This window comes from Pyxicephalus adspersus, chromosome 2 (genome assembly GCF_032062135.1).
Source record: "Pyxicephalus adspersus chromosome 2, UCB_Pads_2.0, whole genome shotgun sequence".
In the NCBI taxonomy this organism is placed as follows: Eukaryota; Metazoa; Chordata; class Amphibia; order Anura; family Pyxicephalidae; genus Pyxicephalus; species Pyxicephalus adspersus.
The window spans coordinates 94719003-94746401 of record NC_092859.1 but is presented as its reverse complement, the minus strand read 5'-3'; the positions used below and the strand labels follow the sequence as shown (position 1 = coordinate 94746401).

Below are 27399 nucleotides of genomic sequence, written 5' to 3'. Positions count from 1 at the left end.
TTTTTTTCCCTAAGATGTCATTTTCTTCTTACACTCGACAGAGCAGAACACCATTCCCTCAATTGGCATGAACTTTTGACCAATCAGGCACTTGCTACAACATGAACACAAGAAGCATTCCTGCGTGGCATGCCAATGGAATCCACTGTAGCTCACACGTTGAACTTCAGGATCAATAGCATTGTGACAGCCCTGGCATGTCTAAAAAAAGTAAAGGGTAAATAATGACACATTAGAATAAAAGAACATTGAAGAGATTTGATTATACTTTGAACATAAAACATGGATTTAGAATTTTCTAAAGTGGAACTGTATTAAAAAAGTGAAGATTTGCCATGTTATGTGTTTGATGTATCTTTTGTCTTGTATGCCTGGAAAATAGCCATTCACTTCCTGGAATGCGAGATTCACACTTGTGTGCCAATCACTGTAAATTTGTAGTGTGAATTCTGTCTCTCACTACTAGTGTAAGAAGATTCTTAGGCAGATTTTGTGACTGCTGTGTTGCTCATTGGGCTGTTTTATTAAAGATTTTCAAGGCTGGAAAGGCTACACTTTCAGTGAAGCTGGGTGATCCAGCAAACCTGGAATGGATCTAGTCCAGCATTCACTTTCATCACTGAAACCTCTATAAACAAACACTCATTTCCAGAACAGAAGACATGGTAAGTCAGTAATGAAGAAATGATCAGCTGTGGGGAGACCACAGGCAATACCTGTGACTAATCTTTTGTGCTCAGTCTGAAAAGCTTCCAAAGCTCAGCAGAATTTAATCCATAATACAAAAAAATGGCCAGGTGGCGAGACATGCAAAATCTCTTTAGCCAAAAAACCTGGCGACCTTTTGCTGATACAGCAAGTTACATGAACTATGCAACGCATTGCATAGCTCTATTCCTGTTGGTGATGGGAATAGACCTGGATACCAGGGACCTCTGCAGGAGGTACACCAGTGGCCACAGAGGTGACAGGAACCCCGGCCTGTCATTGCTGCAGGATGCTTTCGAAAAGCTAAGTGTGTGCCATTATTGGAAGAACTCCCCCATCTCAGAACACACACTACAGTATTTTCCCCAGATTTTTTTTTTTAAGCTGGGTGAACAGAAGCTGTAGGTGGGTGGTGGCCCTGTATTGTGACCCAACTATTCAGTAATGATCCAAAAACGGTTGGGTGGTTATTGGAAAGTGCAGGGTGGTGCACCCAGCTAAAAGGGGCTGTGGAGAAAAAGCACTATGTGATAACAACAAATATTAAAAGGTTGCCGAACCTTTGCTGGAAGGGGGCCTAGACAGAGCTGATCTGGCTTAGACAACCAGTTCAATGTTTCTGCTGATCTATGTAGATCTTCAAATGTCATTACTAAAGCCATGTATTACTTATAAATATATTACTTGTAAATGTGTACATTTTTGAATGTCCATACCCTGGCAACTGACCACTTAAAGTGTGAATACTTTAAGTCTACTTATAACCCAAATGAAGCCAGTCTATTAAAAAGCAAAATTCCCAACATAGCATTACTGTTTTACCTGCAATTGAACAATGTCAATGGTACTGGAAAGAGGGTAGAACACTCAAGACCATTTTAATGCATTTGAGAATTCTAAAATTGTTATTATTGTAACAATAAAATTGGTAATATATTGAAAAGTCTTACCACTGCATGGTTCTTCACATAACATGGCTTGCACACTGGTTTGTCATTCACCATCACATAAATTTCCCCAGCCAGGACACAATCACAATCAAAGCAACAAAAATGCTTCAGATGCCAGTTTTGTCCTTCTGCTTGAGTATATTCATTGCTAAAGATCAGCTTGAAAAAAAAAAAAAAAAAAAAAAAAAAAAAAAAAAACACCCTCCATTTAGGTTATCTCGGTATACAAACTGTATGGCCGATCACAAAAAAGTATGGCTAGATTAGGAAAATCTATTTTCAATGTCCAGTCAGAGCCGTACTCTACAGGAGAGAGACCAAGTTGCAGGTCCGTGGGCCCAGAGGCTGCACAAAGATCTGCACTATACCATAATGTTGGCAGAACAACTTTCACCTGCATTGATATCATCACTGGGATCTTCATGAATTTTTGAAGTTGGAATGTTTATTTAGAGCCTAAATCTGTGGACGTCATTTTTGTAGCTTTATAGAGCTCACCTTTGCCATGTGATCACTTACTATGTACTTCGCCAAACGGTCAAAAATAATTCCTTAGGTTTTAGAAGATGCGCAACTCTCCCTGTATTTATACCCCCTGATGTTGGTGCTGGTGTTGTGCCTCTGCCTTCAACCATGCTTGACCATTCACAAAATGCAAGGCCAGTTCAAAAAATATTTACTCTGCCTTTAGGGAATGGTCAGCAAAGGCAGTGCTGGTGTCAATGAAATCTACAGTGGGGAGGGACAGAAAACCAAATATGGTGAATCTATAAAGAATCACTGAGTGGTTTGAAGAAAGTACACAGAAAACTACAAACTAAGCATTGTAAATCCAAAAGAACTGAAAGTAATTGGTTATTAAAATTAAATTAGGCATTTGTTACCACCATCACTTCATATTAAAAAGTATCAAACATTTGCCAAACTTGCATAAAGCCAAATCTTTCAGACATTCCCTGTTTAACACCTCTGTGTCGTAGAGTTGGTGGAAGAATCCTTAGCCAACTGCAACAATGCCAAGTCTTTCCAAAGTTGTATCCTGTAAAAAATTTTATGGAGAAGACCAGTCCATAAGAAATATACCTGCATCAAAAATGGTTTCTCAGGCTATGAAGTTTCTTTAGCTCACAGACTCAACCATGGCCCAAACCATTCCTATTCAACCATTGCGGAGAACCACAACGTGGCAGCAACTCCATGCAACCATGTTACCTGTTGTGCGGTTTGTCATACCATCTCAAAAATTATTGGTTGCTATAGATCACCACATTCTACACTTTGCCCTAATAAAACTAACACAGTAATGTAAGACATCAAAATGGAAATTAAATGAAAGATAATGTTCAACTTTGTGAAGACCACTTATAGCTTCAAACAGAAAGCAAATTTATGAGTTTTTGAAAAAGAAAAGGAATTTGTGTGCTTAAAGTTTATATATATATATATATATATATATATATATATATATAGTTGAATTTATATACAATGACCAATAATGAACATAACATTTTACCTCATCACAGCCAGCACAACGTGGCTTCTCACTGTCACAGTAATGGCGACCACAATATAGCTTTCCTTTCTTCCAGAAGTAGATCATGTCAACAAGGAGTTCATTGCAGGTGTTGCAGACAAAACAAGAAGGATGCCAAAGCTTGTCATAGCCAGCTCGCTCTGCGTAAACAGCAGGGTCACCCTCCCTCATGTTCTCCTTGCAGCGGAAGCAATACTGTGGACAACAGCAATAATAATAATAAAATATAATAACCCAATAATAATAAATTATAGTCACATAAACATTTTGCAAAAAAGTTTGAGCAGGAGTATATAACATATAACACAGAAAAGCAAAAGGCTTGAAAAAAGAAGAAGACAGACAAGAAAAGAATTGTAAAGCATGTTTGACACTGTGCCAGGTGCAACACATGTTGTTCTGCCACCTACATGTTTCACAGCTCCAAAATGCCATGCAGACAGTGACATGGACCATCGATTAGCTCTTCTGGGACACTTCTAATCCGGCTGTGACTAAGAGGAATAAAGCTTGCTACAGGAATTAAACAGTCGTAGCACAGCTATTTCCACGGTGCTTTTTAATGTCTCAACACTCCCTCCCTACGCCACAATAAAATGCTAATTAGTAGACCAATTGTGAGCTGGGGTCAGGATGCATACTTCGCCCTCTCAATCTTTTAACCCTTCCCTGCAGTCACAAACATCCCATTGTCCGGCCAGAGGAACGCCTTGGATGGAAAAATTGCTTCAGTCGTGGCAGTTGCTTACAAAGCAAGATATTCCCATAACTGGAGATGTGCTTCTGATGAAGTTTTGTGAGTAATGAGGATGTTCTGTGACACACAATCTGTTCCAGGCATGGCTGAAATATGGATCAGCGTAAGAAAATAAATATAAACGAGCAGTGCGGGGGCTGCTACACATGGGCAGACCAACAACCTGTAAACACAGGCAAATGTAGCCACAGAAACTATCTCATGAAGTTTTATTAGTGCTTAGAATGGAGTTTACTAAGTAGGTGAGTGCGCTGCTTTCGCAATGCTGCACCGTAAATTATGATAAAAGAATTTGGAATCTGTTGAAAACAAAATGTTTAAAATAGCTTTCTGGCACAATAACTAAAATAGCTGAGAGAAGAAGATTCTTCACACAGTAACCACTGCTTCTTAAAAAGAACAGTACCAATGAACAGAACTATGAAGATACCTGAAAAGGTAAGGGAAGGAAGACATACTACTGCATCATCTCCAGAAGAGGACAGTCACAAAATTAAAAGGATTTGTAATGTTTAATCAGAATTTTTTAAAGCCGAGTGGGGAGAAATTGTAGGCAGGTGGCAGCCCCTGTATTGTGACCTAACTCTTCTAGAAACAGGAGGGTGGTTACTTAAAAGTGCCGGGTGGTGCGCCCGGCTATAAAGGGCTGGGGAGAACACTGATTTGGTCACAAGCCTTGATTTGAACAGTAAAAAGTTTAAGTTACCTGCAATTCTATTTTCTCACATATGACTCTTAATAGACAAAGATTATAATAACCCAATAATGCAATTTCTGCCTAGATCAGGCATGCACAACCTTTTTACTGCTGAGGAACCAGCGAAATCATTTTCAAGGGTTGGGGAACCATCGTTAAACGCACAGGAGGTCAATTGTGGCATTGGCCACAAAACTATGAGGTCAATCAACCAAAGCTCAATGAACCCCCAGCAACATGTGGAGGAACCCTGGCTGTAGATGACTAGCCTAGATTGGACTAAAGACCACATCAGATATTTCCTGAGTCACTTTCTATCTACATGCAATCATTCTGCAGGTGGCTGCATATGTTAGAGTAGGTTCAGCAATAGGCCCTGACTGTTCAATAGGTTATAGTGAAATAAGTTATATCTATACATAATCATATGGTTTCATTGGAAATAACTTTTCAGTTATTGCGGCTAAAGATGGTTCTTCAAGCTACTAAATCACGGGGCATATTTTTCACACGGGTTCTTCATTTGGGTTTCAGTTTTGTTTAACACCTGAGGTTTGGTTTGAATCATTTTACACACTGCTAAGGACCAGATGATCTTTTATTATGTCCTGAAACAAAATTTAGAATTGAGAGGTTTACTTTTTTCACATGACCGTACTTAATCAGTTTTGGTCTGTTAAATATACCATTAGGTGTTTTGTTAGCTCTGCTCAATATATATATATATATATATATATATATATATATATATATATACGGTATATATATATAAAAATATGTATATTCTTTTTTATTGCTGCAAAAATTCTAAGGAACTTGTAATTCCTATGCACTCTTTAGCAACTCTTTTTTGTTCTCAAGCTCACCCAGTTCACCATAGTGGAGTACAGAAAGTCTAAGTTCCCTTAAAAGTTTTTTTTTAGTTTTTTTGTCATGGGGTGACTGTTCTTTCACAGCTGAAGAACAGTGAATGATCATTGTCACCAAGAAAGAAGAGTGTAACTGGTAGAATCACGCAGTGAAAATATAGGGTAAATAAGGGCTTGTGGGGGTGAAATATGATATTGTTTGTGGGTTTGGATTAGCTTTAAGCTTTCAGTTAATGTTAAGTTGTCCTGTAAACAGGAGGAGCATTTAAAAAATAAAACTTTCAGTACATGTACAGCACCAATGTATTTTGTATAGAGCTGCAAGACCATATATGTCTGTGGTCCAGAAGTGAATTCAGGGCCGCCATAAGGGGGGACAAGGTGCTTCTGTACGAGTGGCTCTAAACAAAAGAATATAACTGTTATAATGGTGGAATTTTAGACACAAGAAAAGTTTGCTCAGAAATTTCCTAAGGAGGCTATAGGTCAGGGGTGTCCAAACTTTTTGCAAAGAGGGACAGATTTGGCAAGGTGAAAATGTGTGGGGGCCGCCCATTTAGCTTGTACTCAGGGTTAGTGTGTGCATGGTCCATGCGGGTCCCGCACAGCATGCGCCCACCAGGGTGACATGAGGGATTCCCTGTGCATGGAGTCCGGTGTCAGTGCGAGCTCCGTGCAGAGCACGCTCTTGGAATCAGAGTGGCCGTGGTCCTTGCGGATCACGCACAGCACACGGCCACTATAATGACGTAAGGGATTCTCTGTGCACACATGGGGACTCCCGTCCTGCCGATTATGCCTGCTGAGTAGCAGCCCGATAATTGCAAGGTGGCTGATCAACTCTAATGAAATATAAAATAGCTTTTTTGTACGCGTGTATTTTATACTGTGGTCAACAGTGCTGGCGGGCCGCATAATATTGATTTTATGACAGAGGCTGCGGGCCAGTGGAAATCTGAACACGGGCCGCAATTGGCCCCCCGGGCCGGACATTAGGCATGCCTGCTATAGGTGGACACACAGTAACTGAAGTCCACCCGTAGCTGGGTTGGGTCCACATCTGTACAGTCTTAAAGAAAGTGTCCATCGATACTAAGAAGTGAACCCACTAACAATTATATAAATAGGCCTTTTCAGTTCAGACGTCTGTGTGGTATGTTTCTTCTCATACGCTTTACTGGAATGCCGAATTGCTCTGTGGGTCGTTTATCCACTTCAAGGATGGATAATGAGAAATCTCTTATTTGGACTTCACATATTTCTGTTTTAGTCCAACAACATACTTTCCACTTCTATAAATTTTGCAAGTGGCAATATAAATACTATGTGACACAAATCTAACCACAAACTATAAATATGTCATGTGTTATTTCTAGGATGTATCAGTAGAGAAAATATGAAACAGAACAACTGTCTGGTCTGCTCAAATACAAAGACTATAAAGACTTGCTGTATGTTTTGACATGTAGAAAAAAAAGGCAGCAGTTAATGCTTTTTGTAGATTACCCAACATTATTTTTGCCACAGGAGGAATTATTACTTAAAAATACAGGAAAGTAATAAATCATAATCAAAACAGTTTAAAATAAAAAATAAAACATGTTTTGTCTAATAAAATAAACACTTTTCGCAGATCTGTTTATCCGTCGGGAGGTTTCTTAGTTTGGGTCCCGCTTCATTGGAGTATTCGTCTTGGGCCCAGTGCAGAGGAAGCGCCAGGCGCCAACATCTTCCTCCCGGGTATTCTTACATCACCCGCTCTCGCACTGTGCAGGCATGAGATAGGGTGACCTAGATGGGGAAAAAGGATTGCCGATCTCACTGTGCATGCATTAATGAAAGGGTTACTTCTGCGCATGTCTGAGATTAGAAGAAGGAGCAGCCAAGAGCCTCTTTGGATATGTGACGTAGGTACTGTCTTGATAGCCGCGGCAATCAAGACAGAGAGGGGAGGTGCTGCACCCCCCTTTTTTTGTAAAAAAAAAAAAAAAGCAAGTTTTGCATTTAACAAAACCCTTTTATGTAAAGTAAGGATTTTGAGTTTAGGTCCGCTTTAGGAAGGTATTAACAATTATGTTTAAAATGTCTGGCCCTTTTAAGTTCCTCTCGGTACCTTCGTCTATGGATGTTTCAGACATCTGAGGCTGAAACACTAAATTCTACATTCATAATTTAAATAATTTTCAGTTTTGATATTAACATCTATTTTTTCATATAACACAAGCTGGGTTCTTCAATTAGCAGATGTTATTATTATTTCTGAATTTCAGAAAGTTTCATTTTGAATAGAACCATTTCAAAATACTAAATGCTAGTTGCAGAATCCCACAGTGACTTTTCCAATGGCTTGAAGCCTTACCTTACCTATACCTACATTGGTCTACAAAGGACCTATATATGCATTACATATTACATATATGCATTACATATTACATCTCTGACCCATGTGCTGCATTTTCATTGTATTAATTAGGAGGTTCCCTACAGTTCCTAAATATTTCATGATAAAAGAACAAAAGTGATAAGTTTAATAAAAGAAATCAACTAAAGCACTACTGTATAAAAGAATGAATAGGTTTAAATGTCACTCCACATCTGTACCTGAAGAAGATATACTAACATTTATAGATATACAGCTTGTAAGGGGCTCTGGTAATGACCAACAATTTTCTTATCAGCAGTTCTCATGGTAGCAAAAACATCATAAAATATATTAAATTTTTATAGTTCAGGATTTCAACTGCTATTTATTTTTTTAAAAATTCCCAGATATATGGGAGAGGTTACTGCTGACTTGTACTAACAGTGTGTGCTCCATGGCTGCCGCCCACAGGTTAATGCTGCTCTTGGTAGAGGAACTGATATATAGCAAGTGTATACATAGCCTACTACTTGGGTGTGCTTAATAATACACTGATTAAAAAGCTGGCTACACCTTAAGTCAATGTCTAGGTTTGGAAAAGGTGTATACAGGCAATGTGCCTTCCTCTAAGCAGCATGTGCCTGTCACCCATAAACTTAATGGATATCAAGAGCTATGTTATTTATAATAGGCACATAAATAAGTAAAATACATCATACATTGGCCATTGCATATGGGGGGCAGTACATCTTCCTGATGAATACACAAGTCACCTCTAGCCAAGCTTTTGGATATAGGATTTGTTGATAAGTGATACATGCGGACTAGGAGAGGGTATGGATGTGCTTAGAAACTGGCACCTGCAGTTAGTAGGTAATCCAACTCTGGCTAATTTATTTTACAGAAAAAAAGCTTTGTTTTTCACATTTTCAGTGGTAAGTCTGCTTTTCCAATTGTTCTTTTTAAATAACCATATACTTAGGACAGCTTTAAACAAAGACTTAAATATAAGCACATGAAGCAAAGAAGCATAAATATTACCATGCTTTTATCATATTATGAAAACTACTCACATAGGCAGATCCTTGTGTTGCGGCTGCCTTGTTTTCTGGCCCCTTGACAGCTGTGAGGGTGCCCCGGGCCCCATTGTCAGGCTTGCCCTTGTCACCTGCCTGTGCCTCTACGTCTTTAGGTAACTTGACATCTCCCACACCAAGGACTTCATTTTTGTATTTCTTCACAAACTGCTCCATCTGCTTCACCTCGTTAGGAGATAGCTCATGGCACTTGGAAGGATCCTGATCATGAGCAGGCAGCTGTTTGGCCAGCTGTTTCTTCCTGTACTGGGCTCCCTCCGAACCAGCTACAGGCTGTTTGTCTTTTGGAATCAGTTCCATGTAACGCCTAGCCTAGAACAGCAAATTTAGAGAAAGAATGGTATTTCCATGGTAAATACACCAATAACAAAAATCCAAAAATGCACCAACAAAAAAGAAATTCATTATGAAATATTGAATTTCTCAACAATTAACAGCCAGAGTTTTATATATTATTTTTACACGTCATCAGCAACTTTTATATAAAAATAAGAAATCTATATATGTATTGTTCATTTGTACTATACAGTGGGAGATTTATATCTTATCCAAGATACATTTTCTAAATCCAAATGAAAAATAGTTTTTTAGAGAGTAGAGTTAGAGTTTTGCGTGTTCTCCAATCCACATCTTAATCTGCTAGTGTCATGAACGCCATTTACAGAAATGGTATGATGTTGCAAAGTAGTGATGCCAGTCACCCTGAGCAGTCTGCCCCTCTCCCCCAAACCATGGATCTTGAAGTATGAAGGATCCTAAAGTTGCAGGAATTCCTGGGGAAGGATACCCTGCTAATATGATATACCCTTGAACCCTATGCAACTCATCAAATTGGGATCCCAGTTTGATAGCACATAGCTCTGAAAGATGAAGTCCCTGGGGGGTCAGGAGCCGGTATCTTTTCTACTCTGTGGGCTGCTAAAATAATATTTTGGACCCCTTACCAGCTTATTTGTGTAAGATAGCAAAAAGCAATTTAATGAAAATACCCCAAATCCACCTATCAATCTTCCTATCTCCCATAAGAATTTTTTTTTTCCACCTACTGCATTCTATTTACCCCTTTATTCTATTTAGACTGTCAGATCAATTGGACAGGGTCCTCCTGTTTGACAGTTTGTTTATTGTATGTAGGTTTGTCATATGCAGCTCCCATTTATTGTATAGAGCTGCCTAATTTGTTTGGTAATTAAAAATGTATGTTTTTTTTTCAGGAGAGAAAAACAAAAAAAATAATAAATATCAGCTTGCAATTTTATCTACCCTGGGGGGATAGATTTATGCATGCAGAATCAGAAGTATTGTATGTCAACAGATGTCAAAGGATTTGGGTATTTGTGCGAGTCAGCACATGAGAAATGTCAGAACGGTCACATACCTACTTATCTCTAGGGAATACATCACGCATACATAGACCTGAAATTATTATGGTACTAATGTAACTCATCACAGTTACAAAATACAGGTTGTAAGCACACCCTTCTTTTGGTAATGAGAATTTATTTCTTAATTACTACAAGCAGGTTAAGTAAGCAAACTCTCATTGTCAAGAGGCCAACATTCTGATGCACCTTTCCTATCAAAAGACCCTGTATAATTCCCAATTGTTGGTTGTGACGAATTGTGTATTAAATTCCCATTCCCATTGGTGTTACCTCTATATAGTTAGTTATTGCCTGTTTAAAGTACAAATGAGCTCCATCAGTTATTACTGCATTTGTTCATTCAGCTTAGAATTGTAATATAGTAAATGAGGAACTGAATTAAACCGTTGACTTGTGTGATATAAAGAATTATCACAACTATAAAAACAAATATGTTTTTGCTTAGTAAGTAACTTTATATTTTTTCAGAATTATTATTTTTTTATTAATTATTATTATTACTCAACACAACTCTACTTACCAGAGTTTGGTTTTGTACTGGGGGTGCCCATTCATAAGTCACGGTGCTGATGGACACATCTTTCTTTGCCGCTACAGGATTAGTCAAAATCATCACGTTCCGCTTGTAAGTGGGAATGCCATCAGTTTTTAGCTTTGCAATAAGGGTTGTATACTTTGTATCCTCAAACAGCTTGCCAACTTTACGATCATCTTCGTTATTTGATCCAACCTCATGTTCCTCTTGCCCACATTTGCAATTTATACATATTTTTCTAGAAGTTTCAAATAAATTGGTAATTACAAATGCTATAATCAAGATATATCAAAACAGTTGAAATGTTTATAGAGAGAGATTAATCCAGGATCACAATGAAACCCAAAACTGAGACTACTGTACACAATACAGTCCAGCAAAATTCACAATCTCCTTTCTCAAAACATTTTGTTAAGGATTTCTGGTTACTGCATTTTTTTGTCCCAGATTGACCGCTAATTAAAAAAAGGAGAGAACAAAAAAAACAAAAACAAAACAAAACACCTTTCATTTGGCAGGTAAAGGTAAGGTAAAACACAGTGGTAAAATACTGCTAGTCTGAACTTAGCTTTGTATTAGAAGGCTGGCAGACTGCCATGATCTGTTTTACATCTGATCTAGAAAAACATTATGCCACTGCATGGAACCTTAAATGCTTAAAGATAAATGAGAGCTTATAGAAAAGTGTTTTTATGGCTTGTTTAGAATGTATAAATAATTAAATGTGGGTAAAAGTTCCCTTTAATGTAAACCACAGAATGAACATTACTGCAATACTAGTAAGAAAGTGGAGGACGAGAATCACTTTTCCTTTAACCTGAAAAGACCTAAAATATAAGCAGAAAATAAAATCATTCAAGTTTCAATCTAATGCACACTAAATTTACTTTTTATGTCCAAAACTTGAAGGATAATGGCTGAAGACCATCTGGTTTTCCATCCCTACTTATCTCTGTGTATACAGAAAAGGATCCAGAAGAGCTCTTAGATGCTCATTAATTTCTAAAGTCAAACCTCAATTTTCAGTTCCAGGCACACTAAAATGTGAAACTGCAGAAAGAGAAGTTCTAACTTGAAATATGTGAGCATATCATTCTAGTGAATGTTGCTGCTGTCCTCTTGTGCAATGCACTGTCTGCACAGTAATAATTGTATTCTCTTCTCTGGCTACAGGTGTGCCCAGCTGTCAATTTATCAGCTGATCTGTCAGCAAGAAGCTTAACCAACTATCAGGGAGTTAGAATCACTGAAACGTAGTGATATTAGCAATTTATAACCATAATGGGCAATGGGTTGGAAGTCCAAATGATTGTGTTTGATATTTTGCTTTAAAAAAACTGCAATTAGTGGCTTTAATGTAACCGATGGGGATAGAAACTACAAGCTTAGAAAAATAAAAATGTATTGAACATAAAATCCCTATGCCCAATGAAAAGCTGCTTGTTAATCAAGGGAAACCAATTTTGCAGGAATCAGAATTCCAGAAATCAAAAACAGAAATCCAGAATTCATTATTCAGTGTTGCCCAAGGACTAGACATGTATTCTCATCTAGCTATATAAGGGCATGCTCACATTAGCAAATAATATTACCACTAGCAAAGAACGGTTAACGTTGGACAAATCAGACCAACAAATATCACAGCGCTCGGCTAGCTATAACAGCCATTTTCAGATTTCTGCACTGGAGTTTGCATATACCTAAGCTTAGTTGTGATGTCCTGCACCACTGCTGGCTGCCTAATATTTAACAGTACTTGCTAGTGACAGCAAAATACCACTAGCCTGAAATGTGAATTTTCTAAAATAGCTTTTCCTAAAAACAATATATCTAACATAAGTTACCAAATCTGCCTTGAAATTGTCATGTCATTCCAGCACAGAAGCAATTAGTGGGAAAGTAGGAAAGAACGAACCAGGAGCTTCCAGGCTCTCCTGCATAAACATGTGCTGGCAAAGTTAACAGAGATGATAACTTATAAGTAGGATGCTAATCTTTTACGTCCCGTCAGAATGCTAAGGATGAGGAGGCGACACCACTGCATTCATTGAATATACAGAAAGTGGGGTCACAATCTTGACTGTACTGTAGTGGTATAGAAATCATACCACTGGCTGGACAGTTACAAACCCTTATGGCAAGGTAGACAAAGGACTGAACACAGTAAGGATTCTGAAGCTCATGCAATGCCTGGTCACATACATGGGTGAGAATTAGGTCACCCAGTGCTAAAATTCAATGGGCAAAAAAATCACTTGGAAGCCATAACTATAATCAGGGGAGAGAATAAATAAACCTAATGAATCTTGCAAAAGATAAAATGCTTTAGAAAACAGGCAAATGGTTCATCACCAATCATTCTCAGTTAGATATCTGTCAATTGGTTCTAAAATCGCAAGGATTATAGGTAAGAAGTGATAAAAAAAAAAAAAATTACAGTTTATAGGAAAATCAGGAGAAAAAAAAGGCTTTTTTTTTTTTTTTTACAGTAGTTCTACTCATGTAGTCAAGTAAACCTACAGTCAAAACTCTCGGATAAATTTAAATTACTCTGCAGTTCTCACTTTCCACCCGAGTAACGGTCACCCATACAGGAGGCAAGAAAAGTTAAATTTCCCAAATAGGACAGACTATTGACAGATGAGCTAGTGAGGGAAAAGGTAACCTTCCAGACGCTGGGCCTGATTTATTAATGCTCTCCAAGGCTGGGGAGAATAAACTTTCATCAGTGAAGCTGGGTGATTCAGCAAACCCGGAATGGATCTGGTCCAGGATTCAAAACATTTGAAGAAATCCATTCCAGGTTTTCTGGATCACCCAGCTTCACTGATAAAAGTGTATTCTCTCCAGCCTTGGAGAGCTTTAATAAATCAGGCCCTTTTCCTGAATGTATACATTATCTCCTTGAACTTACCCTTTGGGCTTAAGTGTTTTTTTTATTTTTCATAATATACCTTCTATTATTCAACTGTAGCTCAAAGCATTTTTAAATAAATATTGCATTTACTAGCATCCAGCAGCTTTATTAAAAAATGGACAGAATGGCTGATCATCAAGAAAATACACTGACGAGAGACTCACCTCCAGAAGTGAAGCTCAAAACCCTCACATTTATCTTTACATTTCAAGCAAGGTGCTCCAGCTCCTTCTTCATGACCTAAAGTCATCTGTCAAACAAAAAATAAAGCAATAAATAATAATATACATTTACCAGGTTCCTGAGCTTAACAGAATGATTATTAAAAGACGACAGGAGACAAGAACAAGAGCTGTGAAGGTAGATTTATATAGCATGCTGTACATAAAACTATTTTATATAGATATAAGTAAACATCAGAGGCCAAGCTAATAAAAAGGCCTTGTGGAGCATTCTTTGTCCCGTTACTTGCTTCACCTTCTGTTTTTGATATATAGCACCATATTCAGGATTTTCAACTTTGTGGAAACAGAATAATACAATGTCACTGATTTATTGGTGCCATTAAAATAGTTTTTCAAAGTAGATTCTGGGACTATTAAGGCAATGAAATGGATTCTTCGTGTCTGAGTCTCAAGATATTTACAATTTTCCTCTTTGCAAACCAACTATTTCTGCAATGTGGCAGCTTCTTCAAATGCACAAGTACATGAACTACATTTCAGACACAAACAACATAGCTGTCAAAAAAATTGTCTGAAGTACGATACTAAAAGCTTGGGAATTCAGTCTATTGTGCCTTCCAACGGACACCTGTCTTGCCAGTTTTAGATTGTAAAAAGATGCCAAAAATATTGTGTTTTGCACTGATACACAAGATGTCCAATACTGCTTTGAGTGAGTTTGTATCATGGGGAAGAGTAAAACAGCCTTTAGATAAGTGCATAACAGTATATGTATTTCCATAACACTGAGTTCTATCATTTAGCAGCATTTATTTGTAGACATGCCGTACTGTAAAAATGGTGCCTTAATTCTTAAAGTACTATTCTAATCAATAAAAACATAGACAACAGGACGAACACTAAATGTCCTATGCCAGCATTTTTATTGACTTGAATAGTACTGCTAAGGTCTGTTCTCTATATGGATTTAATGGATCAATGTATAAATACTAGGCTAAAACAGACCTCCTCAATACAGCGCTTAAAAAATTAGATCATCAACGTGGGAGTTGCCCATTTCTTTCTGGTAATGAACAAACCATGTTTCTAGGAAAACATATCTGAAGACCTAATGATGAAATTCAGATGGTCGATTGTTCCAGGCAGTACTGCAGCACATCAATAATGCTCTGCTCGGTCAACAACCTACTAATGACTTCCTCACTTATAACCTCTTTCCATCCTGGGCTTCAAGACCTCTCTCTTTACAACTGCTCAAGAATTCCCTGTCTCATCTTATTTGGCTTTCTCCTACCATGAACAAGTTTAAACAAACTTTTACAACTCACCTTTCCTCTCTCTTTTAACCACCACAAAGTAGCCACAGTTCCTTTCCCTCTACCGATTGCATTCTATGCTCAACTAGGCATGTTTTTTTTTCTCCTTCTGTGTCATAGGTTTTCTTGTTATAGAACCATGCTTGGTATCTACCCTTTCTATTGTACAATACTGCATAATATATCAGTAGTAAAAAAAAAAATTGACGCAGCAGTATTTTGGTTGGAAAGTACTGGTTTCAGCTATGTAATCTTCATTACAAACAATCTTGCTTAGATATTTTATTATAGTAAACACATAAAAACATATTTTATCAAATGCCAGTGACATCTCCATACCCTAAGCTGTTACTTTCATGTTATTAGTCATCTGTCTAAGAAGCTGTGAAGCATGATCCATTACTGCTACTTGAAAGATGTGTTTTGTAGACAGCAACAAAATAGCAACTATGCAGGGGTTCCATTGAGAACTACAAAAACCTCCATTTGCAACTTACTAACCACTTATATACACCAGGGGTGTCAAACTCTGGCCCATGGGCCATATCTGTCCTGCAACTTCCTTTTTTTTGGCCCCCAAAGGAATTCTAAATATGAGTTGCAGCTGGCCCACCGCTGCATTGAAATAGCACCGCTACTACAATTACTGGCATCACTCGCATCTATAGACCAGTGGCCTCTCTGCCTATGTGTTGCCCTGCATTGGACTGTTTTATAGGGACAATTAATGCCGGGAATTGTAGTAGCGGCATCACTGGCTTCTATAAACCAGCGACCTCTCTGCATACGTGTGGCCCCGCATTGAACTGCTTTTTTGACGCAGGGAATTGTAGTAGCAGTGCTATTTCAGTTTCAAGTTTGGCCCACGACTTTGTCTAAGTTTTTAGTTTTTGCCCACAGTGTATTTGAGTTTGACACCCCTGGTATACACAATAACTCTTCCATGGTGTGCTGAAATCTCTAAAGTATGCCACATCCCTGTACAATACCTTTCTGCAGTGTAGATCATAGATACGTAGTATATTGGCTGTGGTGTAGTTATCTGTAACCTAGCAGCGTTACATGCAATGTAACATTTTTTATGTCTTGCCAAAGCACCCAACAGCCCGGTTACATGGTTTCATCTGTTTTCTTACTTTGGTTGCATACAAACGTTAAAATATTGTCTTCATCCGTCCCTTACTTTCATAGAACACAACAGAGATGTGTGCACAGCACTTGTTTGTTCATCTGTCACTGGAAACTGGAAGATGGTTTCCAGTTATTCTAAGTGTGTACATAGTTTAATGAGATAATGCAGGCAAAGACTATCTGCTAACTACATAATATGTCATATTATGTTGATAAAGGTCAAATAGTAGTCAAGATATATTTACCATTGCTTCCAACAAAGAATGTTTGTGCTCAATTATGTAAAATAGGGGTAAATATTTCTCTCTAGGAACCTTTTAAATCATTGTCAGCCTTGCAGCAAGCAAGCCACAGCAACAGATTAATTTTAAACTGAACTCCATCCTTACCCTACTTTATTGCCCTTCCAGTTCCCCTTCCCTCCGAGTTTTTCTCACACTTGTGAAGCAAGATGTCTAAACCTAAGACCATCCACTATCAGGCCCCTGGTCAGTGCCATTTATGGGAATCACAAATCTACAGCTGCAGACGTGCCTGTGCATTTTGTTATGAATGTTATGGAGAATAAGTTAACTTTCTGTATTAGAAGGATTATATTCACTCAGCGTTTACAAAGACAAGGCAACAAGTGCTAAATGCCTCCTGAGCAGAGTCACAGAAATACCACCAAAAATGGCCAAGCAAATGTTTGCCAAATCAGGGACTAATGTTTTCAGCAATGATTGGTAAAACAGTCATTTTTGTGTTTGTAGGGGAAAAAGTGTTTTTGTAACTAAATGGGTTTTACAAAACTGAACTGCAGGGAAGACTGCAGAGAGAATACTACTATATGAGGGAGGTTCTTTTTATCCAACTCACTGCTATGAACACATTGTTTAGATTATTATTTCATAATAGCTGCCCTTTATTTTCTAAACAAATCAAATCAACCAACATCAATTACATTGAAATTCATTCCTAGAAAAGGAGCCGCAGTGTCTGCAATTGAGCCACCATGTTGTGCAATAAAAACTATTACACAGCTTCTAATCAGAAGACTGGGAAATGAAGAAAGACAATTCCTTCTAAGTAATGCTATACTGTATTTATTTTATTTTGAAGACCTATGGAGTTTACCAGGTTCTACATCTTCATTAAAAAAAACCTGCTACATATACCTAAATATTGAAAAGATTATTTTGTACAACAAAGGACTCTTATGCTAGTCTAAACAGGTTCTAAACCCCGGAGATATGGAATGTATACTCCTCGTGAAAAACAAAAACTTCCTTCCCAGACCAAAACAACACAGTGGGAGCATATCAACAACAAATCCAATGTCAGGACAAGATATGGCTAGCCATGCCCTAGAAATATTTTTTCCATCCCATTCCAGAAATCCCTCATAATGCACACAGACACATCCTATGTGGGCATGTCAACTTTGCTGTAATTTCAGGAGCAGTGCAGAATTATTTCTTTCTTTTACATTAGGTTGACGTTTCTGGCAGGAGTATTTGTCAGGTGATAGTTTATTTGTTCCTTAGATTCAGTACTGCAGCATACACTTTTTTATCGGGAGGCAATAGTTCTACTAAAAAAATAAAATGGTCAATTAAAAATGCTCACATTCTAAAAATGTCAAAAATCCAAAATAAAACCTCACTAAGGGCCAATCAACTGTAGTGACCGTGACAAGTTCAAAAGCCGCTTTGTGGTCACAATACATTTGCCAAAGATCTTAACGGACTAGTACAAAACTGTTACTGAAAAACTCAGAGAATTTACAATCTACTATAACTTGCCTTGCGTTTTAAAGGTGGATGAGTTTCTTCAAACTTTTCTTCCTTGATCAGAGCTTCCCCCTTAAACCACAATTAAAACTTGCAGAACAGGTTTGATTAAGCCCCCCCTAGCCAGCAACACATTCCTCCTTTTTCTTTACTTTGCACAGCTCTAGCTGCTAATGGAAAAAGGAATCCCTAATACGAGGACAAGGCCTTATGGTACCCAGGGCAAAAGGTACCAAAGATACCCTAAGCTATGGCAGACATGGCATTCGTACACACTGTACAAGTACATGCCAATAAAAAGTACAGAAATTATTTTCTGCTGTCCATTGTCCTAGTAATACCACTTTTAGGTTTACAAAAAATGAATCAAATAGAGACTGGTGGTGAGCTGGAGAATTTGGTTACAGAGGAACATGTAATATAACATAATTCAGCCTCAAGCACCAGCACTACCAAATGGGGAAATTAGTAGGCCTCTGCAAACTACAAAATGAGAGATACATACACAAGGTGGCTTTTTCTGCTCTTGAAGGATGTGCTAATGAGTATGTAAGCAGTAAAGTGGACATATTACTTTTTCCAGCATGGGCAAGCACAGGTTTATTTTAGGGATTTTCTGGTGTTGACTCTTTTCTGGAACTTTTGTTTTTGCCAGTAAGCATCAGTGGAATTTCAACTTTCTTTTCTTTATACAGAATGTAAGGTTGCTGGCATGTTACCCAATGCACAAATACATGAAAAAATATCTGATTCTTTCTATTGTTGAGCTGTGCGTACACCATAATAATTCCGAAATGAAAAAATGAACATGTAGTAACAAGCTGTCAGAATAGTTTAGACCTTTACGTACTTTTGGATGGCTCATTTCCAAAAGGTTTTGTGAATGGCAGGGAACAGTACAGATTTATCCTAGAAAGGTCATTAATTAGGTCATTTGCATCCATAAATGACATCCACATGTCAAACACCTGCAAATATGCAAACAATGACATCAGCTGAGCTAAACGTTAATGGAAAAACATTTAGATGCTAAAGCAATAAAATAATTCCATTTATGGAAAAAACAAACTTCTATCATAATACAAGACTAACCTCAAGGGTATGTCACAAAATTTAATCTTTCGCCATCAATCAAAAATTACTATGACCAATGGCAAGAATATATATGGATTGCAGCGGCTTGAAACATATTGCTGCTGTTCTATAGCTTGTTTATATACAGCACTGGTGTAAACTAGGAGCAATATTTTGTACCCTTGTGGACAATCCTATTCAGATAAATGCACATTGTGAGTCATGTTCTTTCTTTGTAAGCCACATTGGTAAGTTCTTATCTGTTCCCTAATGAATATATTCACTTGTTATGCTCATGTTGCCAGGACAGAAAATAATTCATATGTATTTAATATATTTCCTATTAGATATAAAAATATTAATATCATAATTTTTATTATTACCCTTGCGTCTCAGGGACAGGGAATAAATGTCTTAAATGGTAGTGAAAATGTAATAGGTATTTCAAAACAGAGATCACCAACCTTTTCGGATCTAGGGACCACACATGCGCGGGGGAGCCGTGTGTCACTCAAAGGGGAAGAAACTTTTCCCATAGTGAAATAATGATGCCAGGTCTGAGGCTCTGGGCCTTGCACCCCCCAGCAGGGACCTTCATGTGACCTTGCGGTGGGGCGTACTGACCAACAGCGACCGCTGTTCTCAAACATTTCCACCATGCCCAAAAACAAGTAAAACATTTTGTTAGGAGTTCCAATTACAAACCCAAACTGGGATCCTCACCCCTTATAAAACACAACTTCTCTCCCTATGTGAGACAGCTCCTACAATAACAAAACTTAGAAAAGTGCTCAAGTACCTAGGGTAAGTCTAACACTAGCAACTGACAGGGTTTAGTGCCTTCCTTTGGTGTTAGCACCTTCTCTAAACTACAATGTCTTCTACCAGCAGCTCCATACTTGGTACAACTGGCGAGGAACAACTTAGAAGCTGTGCCACCGACTATTCTTTTTCATATGTATTGGTTTGAAGTGTCATGACAATAGAGTTGTTTTTCAGCAGGTCAGTGTTGCCCTTTACATCTCTGGATCCTGTGTAGTGACCGATGGTGGGCCCCAACCCAGGTACTATTATCAGACTTCAGCATTGTCCCATGGCACAAGAAAGGTTGAGTTCAAACTGACAACACTACACATTGAAAGTATCAGATGGGTCTAAAAAAGTAAAGCATACACCATACACTGCAGGGGGTGGTCAAAGTCACATTTGTCAAGCTTCCCATGTATCCCAGGTCTAAGATCTACGTATGGAACATTTTATATTTATAAAAATATTCCCAAATGTAAACATTCTTCAGGAAATTTTTCATTTCTTAGAATGCCACTTTTAGTTCCCACTATTCCTTCTCAGTATTCTAAATTTATAATCCACCAGCAAAACACTTGACAATAAGAATCTACAGCAATATGTCACAGTCTTCATGAATAACATGGCTTGTACGCAACATTCTTAAAGAGGCAATGTCACTTTGCTTGTTCAGAACACAGTAGCAGTGTCTCCTGAATGACTGCCCACCCAGCAATGTATACTTATCAATTTATGCTCATCCAATGCCTCCTTGCTGCAGGGGTACATCATGGGTAAGCTTTGGGGTCCAAGTTTACCTGGGCGGATGGTATTACAGGCTCCACACCCCAGGAAACAATGTTCAGAAAAGATAAATAACCACTCATGGCCATATGGGTACGGTCACATTACACCAAAGCCCACAAACCCTGCTCTGTCCGAACAAAGATTTCATTGAAGTGGTCTAGTCATGAAAAAATAATTGTTGGGGAAAGATTGGGGGGTTTGACCAGCAGACACTGTCACTAAAACCTGAAGAATGTTAGAAAGTCTCTTTGAAAGCCCCCACTTATTAGAAAATTGCCATTAGTGTTGAATTTGGGCAATCCAGGAAACTGAGACCCCCCCTCTGGTACCATGGCACATTGTGGCATAATACAGCACCAATAGCCAGAGAAGAACAGAAGATTCTCAATAGTCATTAAAATGTGGGAACTTTAGCTGCTATAAATTTCCTGGACCAGTCCATCAGACATTTGAACCTTTGGATGAATGGACCCTTTGATAGAAACTGTTACAGGCCATTGTAACTTGCCTAAAGACATGACGCATTTCCCCTCTGTGTAAAAGTTCAGGGAAGGATCACTTTTTTGCCTCAGTGCCTTTAGCCTATGTCTAAGGAATGTAAAAATTCTTACTGTGTAGAATGCACTAAATATTGTATGTGTAATATACATGGCTTTCAATAAAAAGTTCATATTCCTAAAGTGAACCTGTATTTCATTTTAAATAAACATGAAAAAAATCGGTAGGAAGTGACCTCTCACTTAGCCGACTTTAAGAAAGCAATATCCACCATTTGATATTTCCAAAATAATAAGAAAAAAAATTCCAGTAAATTTGGATGTCTAAATTACCCACCAAATGTAAAATCTGAGCCCATGCCATACCCACTGCAGAAGTTATTATAAGGAGGCCCATTTAAAAAAGATGGCAATCATGGTGCTCGTCCCATTCATAAAAAAAATATGATCATCTGACACAATAGTCACTTTTATGAATGATTACCCATTCATAAATGAACTGACAATCTTACAATATACAGACACTATTACTAGTGGCAGCACATTTATAAAGTAGTGATCTGCACAATCTCTATAGGTACATCACTTCATTAGAAGCGATTGCCATATGCCACATGGGAGATCACTGGGATTTGTTTCAAACAGCTTTTTCAAAAAAAACTTTTCAAGTGATTGCTTTTGAGTACAAAATTGCAGTGGAATTGAAAAAGCTGTGTACATAACTACCAGATATGGCTATTCCATTCAAGTGAATGCAGCGTTTCCCCAACAAGCAATGAGAAATAATTGCCTCTCAGGTCAGTTTATCTGATAGCCAAAAAGATCATTGGTATCTGTAAGGATGGCATTTTTCCCACTGGCCAGCAATGTAAGAGGCATTCTTCCCACTGGCCACCATACTAATGTACTGTGAGCTGTGGATTATAGCAGGGGTTCCCTGAACACCTGAAAGTTATTTCAAGGGGTCCATATTAAAAAGTTTGAGAAACACTGCTTTAGTGTATATATGGTACATCAGACTGGATAACAAAGAGATGGCAATAGGTTATAAATAGGCTCCATAGGGCGTTCTTATTAAGGCTTCTTGAATAAAGTGCATGTACAAGTTTTATTAGAATCCAATCAAGATTTTAAAGCAGCCAGTGTAACCATTAGGTGAATTCACCCTCTTAACCCCCCTTGCTGACCATTATCACTGATCTCAGAAAGTAATAGGAAATGCAAAGTGTTAAAGTCATCAGTAGGACAAGAAGCATTCTTCTGATGACAACTTGCTAAAAGGGGAACTCTGCTACCTTTGTAAGGATCTCCTCTCACTTCCTGTTGTGTCTCTGAGACAGGAACTGAAGAGAAACATCAATGAAATCAATAACCAGGGATTTAACCTACTATATCTAAAGCCTAAAAGTACAACTTAAGCCTTTAACAAGCAACAGAGGCAATTTAAAAAACAATGCCAGCCATGATAAATAAAATGATTATACTATAATAAAAAAATACCTCCATTGGTGCCAACACTAATGCACATTCTCTCCTCGGCCAATCAAAGAGTGCTTGTTTTCTGAACAGTGGGCAGTGATTGGCCATGGAAAAGGGGGCTAATAAATGATAGGGTTTTTAGCCAATGAGAGTCACCACTGTCAGAAATACTAAAATATTTCTCTATGGTTGGGTCATTTTTATTTTATACTAATAAAAAGTTTGCTCAAAGCTGAGGTCTTCTCTATAAACTTATATAAGTCATATTATATATATATATATATATATATATATATATATATAACAAGTGACATCATTTTATTATTAGCATATTATTTTATTGTGCAATGTCCCAAATAAACAAAACATAAACAAACAAAGATGTAAATAAACTATGAAACCACAACACATACTTCCTAAAACAATGAAAGTAAAACAAATAAACGGAGTGCAGTAGTTGCAGGGTGAAGCAGGAAATGAGTGTCAGTGTCCAAATGACATGACACAGGGTGTAGCCATGCAGCCAGGAACCCCAGGAAGCTTATGGAGAGCAGAACATCACCTCACCTTTTTGACTTTATTCTCCAGCTCCATGTGTAGAGGGTTTGTGTCAGCCCTGCCGGTAATGAGCACAGGATACAAGTGCTTCTCTCCGCAGCTGTCAGCTCTCACACACTTCTGCTTCACACAACTTAAACGTCCGCTGTCCTGCAGTTCAGCTCTGATAGTGAACAAAAGAAAGATGTCAGCCAATCACAGCTTGCACCTCACAGATCTGCAGCCAATCCAATGATTGCACAAAGTCCCGCCCCTGAGACAAGTCTGCAGTGGAGGTGTGCTGAGTGTGCAGGCTGCCCCGCCTATACATAGGTGAATAATGGGGGAAAGATCGCATACCCCTCCCTTGCCCTGCCAGGGACTCTACTAAGTCCCTATAATGTGGGTGTGCCCTGCTTAGTCATCTATGGCTGTATACACAATGCTGCACAGGACAAGAAGCAAGGGTTGTAACTAACTTTTACAGCACCATATATCATATGCAGTCCTGGCTGTCATAGAACTACAAGTCACAGCAGGCTCTGTATTGTAGGTTTTCACCATAAGCTATGTACAAGCTCTCAGATATGTCTGCATACAGCCAATCCCCAGGAAATGCTTTATTTCCTGTTCTGTTGAGCTGTGTAGATGAGAAGAGGATCAGGTCACTGAGAAAGAGGAAGGTCATATGAGCACATATGAGCTGATCTCATATACATTAGTCAGCAGAGCTGCCATTATGGCTCTGTACACAATACAAATCATTAACAAGGCACAAGTCTTTTTACTTTCACAGCCAGACCTATGGGAAAATCTTCATTTTAATAATATTAGTATTATTATTATTAGTATTATTAAAATAATAATAGAATGATCTAAAAGCTGATTTTATTTTTTGTAAAAGTGTTAAAGTCCATATACAATGTGCTGTCACTGTTATCTCCAGTTCCTCAATGCAGAACAAATCTATTCTTTTTTTCCATTCTTTTGTGGTCATCATATTTCTTCTGGCCTTTAGGCACCCTGGCAGTCCTCTGAGTTATTGCACAATGTAAGAACACAAGTGTTTTTTACATTACCCAAGATTAATAGACATTGCTTTGTTCCTAGTACTGACATGTGAAAATGATATCAGATATCATTTAATTAATGGATTTTTGTGCTTAGATTTAAAGTGGAGCTGCTGCTCAATGCAAGTAAATCTGAGACTTGATCAAGGTCTGTGTGCAACGGCCTTATTTTTGTTACTAACCCAATATAGACATATGAAATGGGAATAGACTAGTTGAACTAAGGGTGAAAGTAGTGTTGAACTGGGGTACCCAAAGCCCACAAGACAAAATGGGAGCATGGATCTTCCCTATATTACAGTATAAAACATTGAATTTGTTAGGGGCATGGTTTGATGGTGGCAGGCGAACACATTATGCAACACATTCAAACACAAATGACCCAGTCCTTGCACCCAACAGGCATTTCACCTAGGTCCACAGGTTGCCTGAAAGATCTATTCTTGGGACAGTCCTACAGGATTTGGATTGGTTGGGGGGTAAGTCTGCATTGTAACATACTAAATTTGTGTCTTATATTTTATGCAACAACAGCTTAATATGTAATTCAGTATATTTTGATAATCAATTGAATATGAGTGAATGGCATTGAATAATCACACCCCATCAGTACCATATGTACTCTTCATCAGTTATCCCCCTATTATCAATTTACCCTGCTGACAAACAGTATTTTTCACATGTTACACCCACTCATAACCTAACCCCCTAGCAATTTATAGAAATCCACTAAACCAGACCTCATCCTTCAGCTGCAATATGCAAATTAGCATCCCTACAACTCACCTGTTTCAGTATAAAGATCATTGTATGCACAGTCAAACTGCCCACCACTTCCACCAGCTGCTTACATGAGGTCACTGATAACCATGGAGCAATGGCATAGTGTTCACTCTCACAGTCAGCCTTTCTAGTACTGTACTCTACCAAATGTACCTGTCCACCTTTAATCCTACAAAGTGGGACCCACAGGCAAAGAGAGGACCAATCGCACAATAAAACATATCCAAATTCCAAATGAAATGTAATATAATTCAATTTACTAATCCTTTATCATGGTAGCTCTATTCCGATTTGTAAGCCCTTTTTCACACTTCGTGTCCAAGGGTGACAGTGCTCACTGAAAATACAGTATCTTTGGAGGTGCAGGGTTGTCAGGCTGCTTTCATTTTTTTGGGTTGACTCATCTTCCGTTTAGCTGTGTGTGGTGTTATAGTGTGGGGGATAGCTTCTTGGCACAGTCTGGGGCCTTTAGCACCAATTTTTGCATCCTTTAAATGCCACAGCCTACCTTATTGTTAGACCAAATATATCCTTTTTTGACAGCTATGTACCCATCTTCTGATAGCTACCTCCAACAGGATAAACAGGAGTGTTACAAAGCTCAAATATTCTCAAACTGTTTTTTTTATTATGACAATGAGTTCACTGTACTCAAATGGCCTCCACAGTCATCAGATCCTAATCCAGCACCTTTGGGATGTAGTGGAACAGGAGATTTGCATGGATGTGCAGCTAACAAATCTGCAGAGTGATGGTATCATGACAAGATGGACCAAATTGCCGCAGAATGCTTCCAGCACCTTGTTGGATCTATGCCATGAAGAGTTACAGCAGTTTCTAAAGGCAAAGAGGGTCCAATCCAATGCTAGCAAGGACTACATATTAAAATGGCTATGAGTTTAAATATGCAGTATATAAGAGACTGAACTCTCAAGAGATAGCACACCGAGATAAGTATATTTAAATACAAAATATTAAACTTTCATTAAAATTAATCCCAGTCCAGGTAACTTTCCGTTCAGTTAAATGGTGGAGTATCAAGCAGTTTAGGTAGATTGCTTCCAAAAGTGTTTGGGTATACCCATATATGGCTGTATATAAATACCTAGTAATACATAGTGAGATGTTAATGTTGTGTGTATCCTAATACATTTAGGGGTCAAGAATGTATCCTTCGTGCTTTATAAGGATTTTGTTTTTTAGAGTGATTACCTCTCTGTGCTGCTCTGTTCCTTTTCTTCTCAGGCCGTTAGTATGCATACGTCGCTGCAATTAAGCTCTCTAATGGGACTTTACAGCCCTTCAGTAGCAAAACCAGGTATTTCAGTAAATCCACAATTCAGCTACCTGATCCTTTCTTACTCTGGATTTCATGGCTGTACTACCCATCATTGCATATTGTTTGCCTATTCCTATGGTGTCCTTTTGTTAGTAACTTTGTGTTACCCACATGATATCGATTGACAATTCTCCGATGAAGCCTGGACCAAGCTTTGCTCATTGTCTCCTGAAATATATAAACTTTCCAAAACCCTTCATCATTCACTTATTCACTGTCTTTTCTCTGGCTTATTTTCTGGTGATCACAAACTTTCTAACTCTCTTCAATTATCCACCTGACAAACTGATCTCTCTTCCATGACTCTTGTTGTTCCCGATCACACATTTTCTAACTTCCTTGGATCTATCACCTGGCTAACCTGTGTGTTTCACCCTGTCCTTATTTGGGGTTCCTTAGTTGTCTGCCATTCCTTGCCCTCCCCAGACAGTATCCCCTGCAAACTTAAGTCCAGGGGGCAACTAAATTATGGAACAGTGCTATCCTACTGAGGCTGAGCAGGGAACCAAAATCTGTAGGATTAGCTTGTTTTGTTGTCAACTGTAATATTATGAGTTTGCTTTTATGTTCTGTTCTGGAAACAGTTTTAATCCTCCTTACTCATTATTATCTAAGAACAATGGCTATGAACACATTGGGCTTGGTTTATTAAAGCCCCCAACACCTGGAAAGGATTCACTTTCATTAGTAAAAAAAATGGGTGATCCAGAAAACCTGGAATCGGTTTCTTAAAAGTCATTTGCTGTTTGTTAGCAAATGTTTTCAGTCCTGGACCAGATCCATTCCAGGTTTGCTGTGTCACCCAGCTCCAC

General features: G+C 38.2%; 1 protein-coding gene across 1 annotated transcript; it reads right to left on the bottom strand.

Annotated features, from left to right (window-relative positions):
• On the bottom strand, positions 1 to 23579 carry TES (testin LIM domain protein; the record flags this gene model as incomplete). The annotated part of the gene is given in 7 exon segments (XM_072401546.1): positions 1 to 201; positions 1659 to 1817; positions 3172 to 3387; positions 8951 to 9286; positions 10880 to 11132; positions 13976 to 14061; positions 23426 to 23579. Coding segments are annotated over 7 exon segments (1269 nt in total). The 3' UTR covers positions 1 to 9.
• Between the last annotated feature and the right edge of the window lie 3820 nt (positions 23580 to 27399).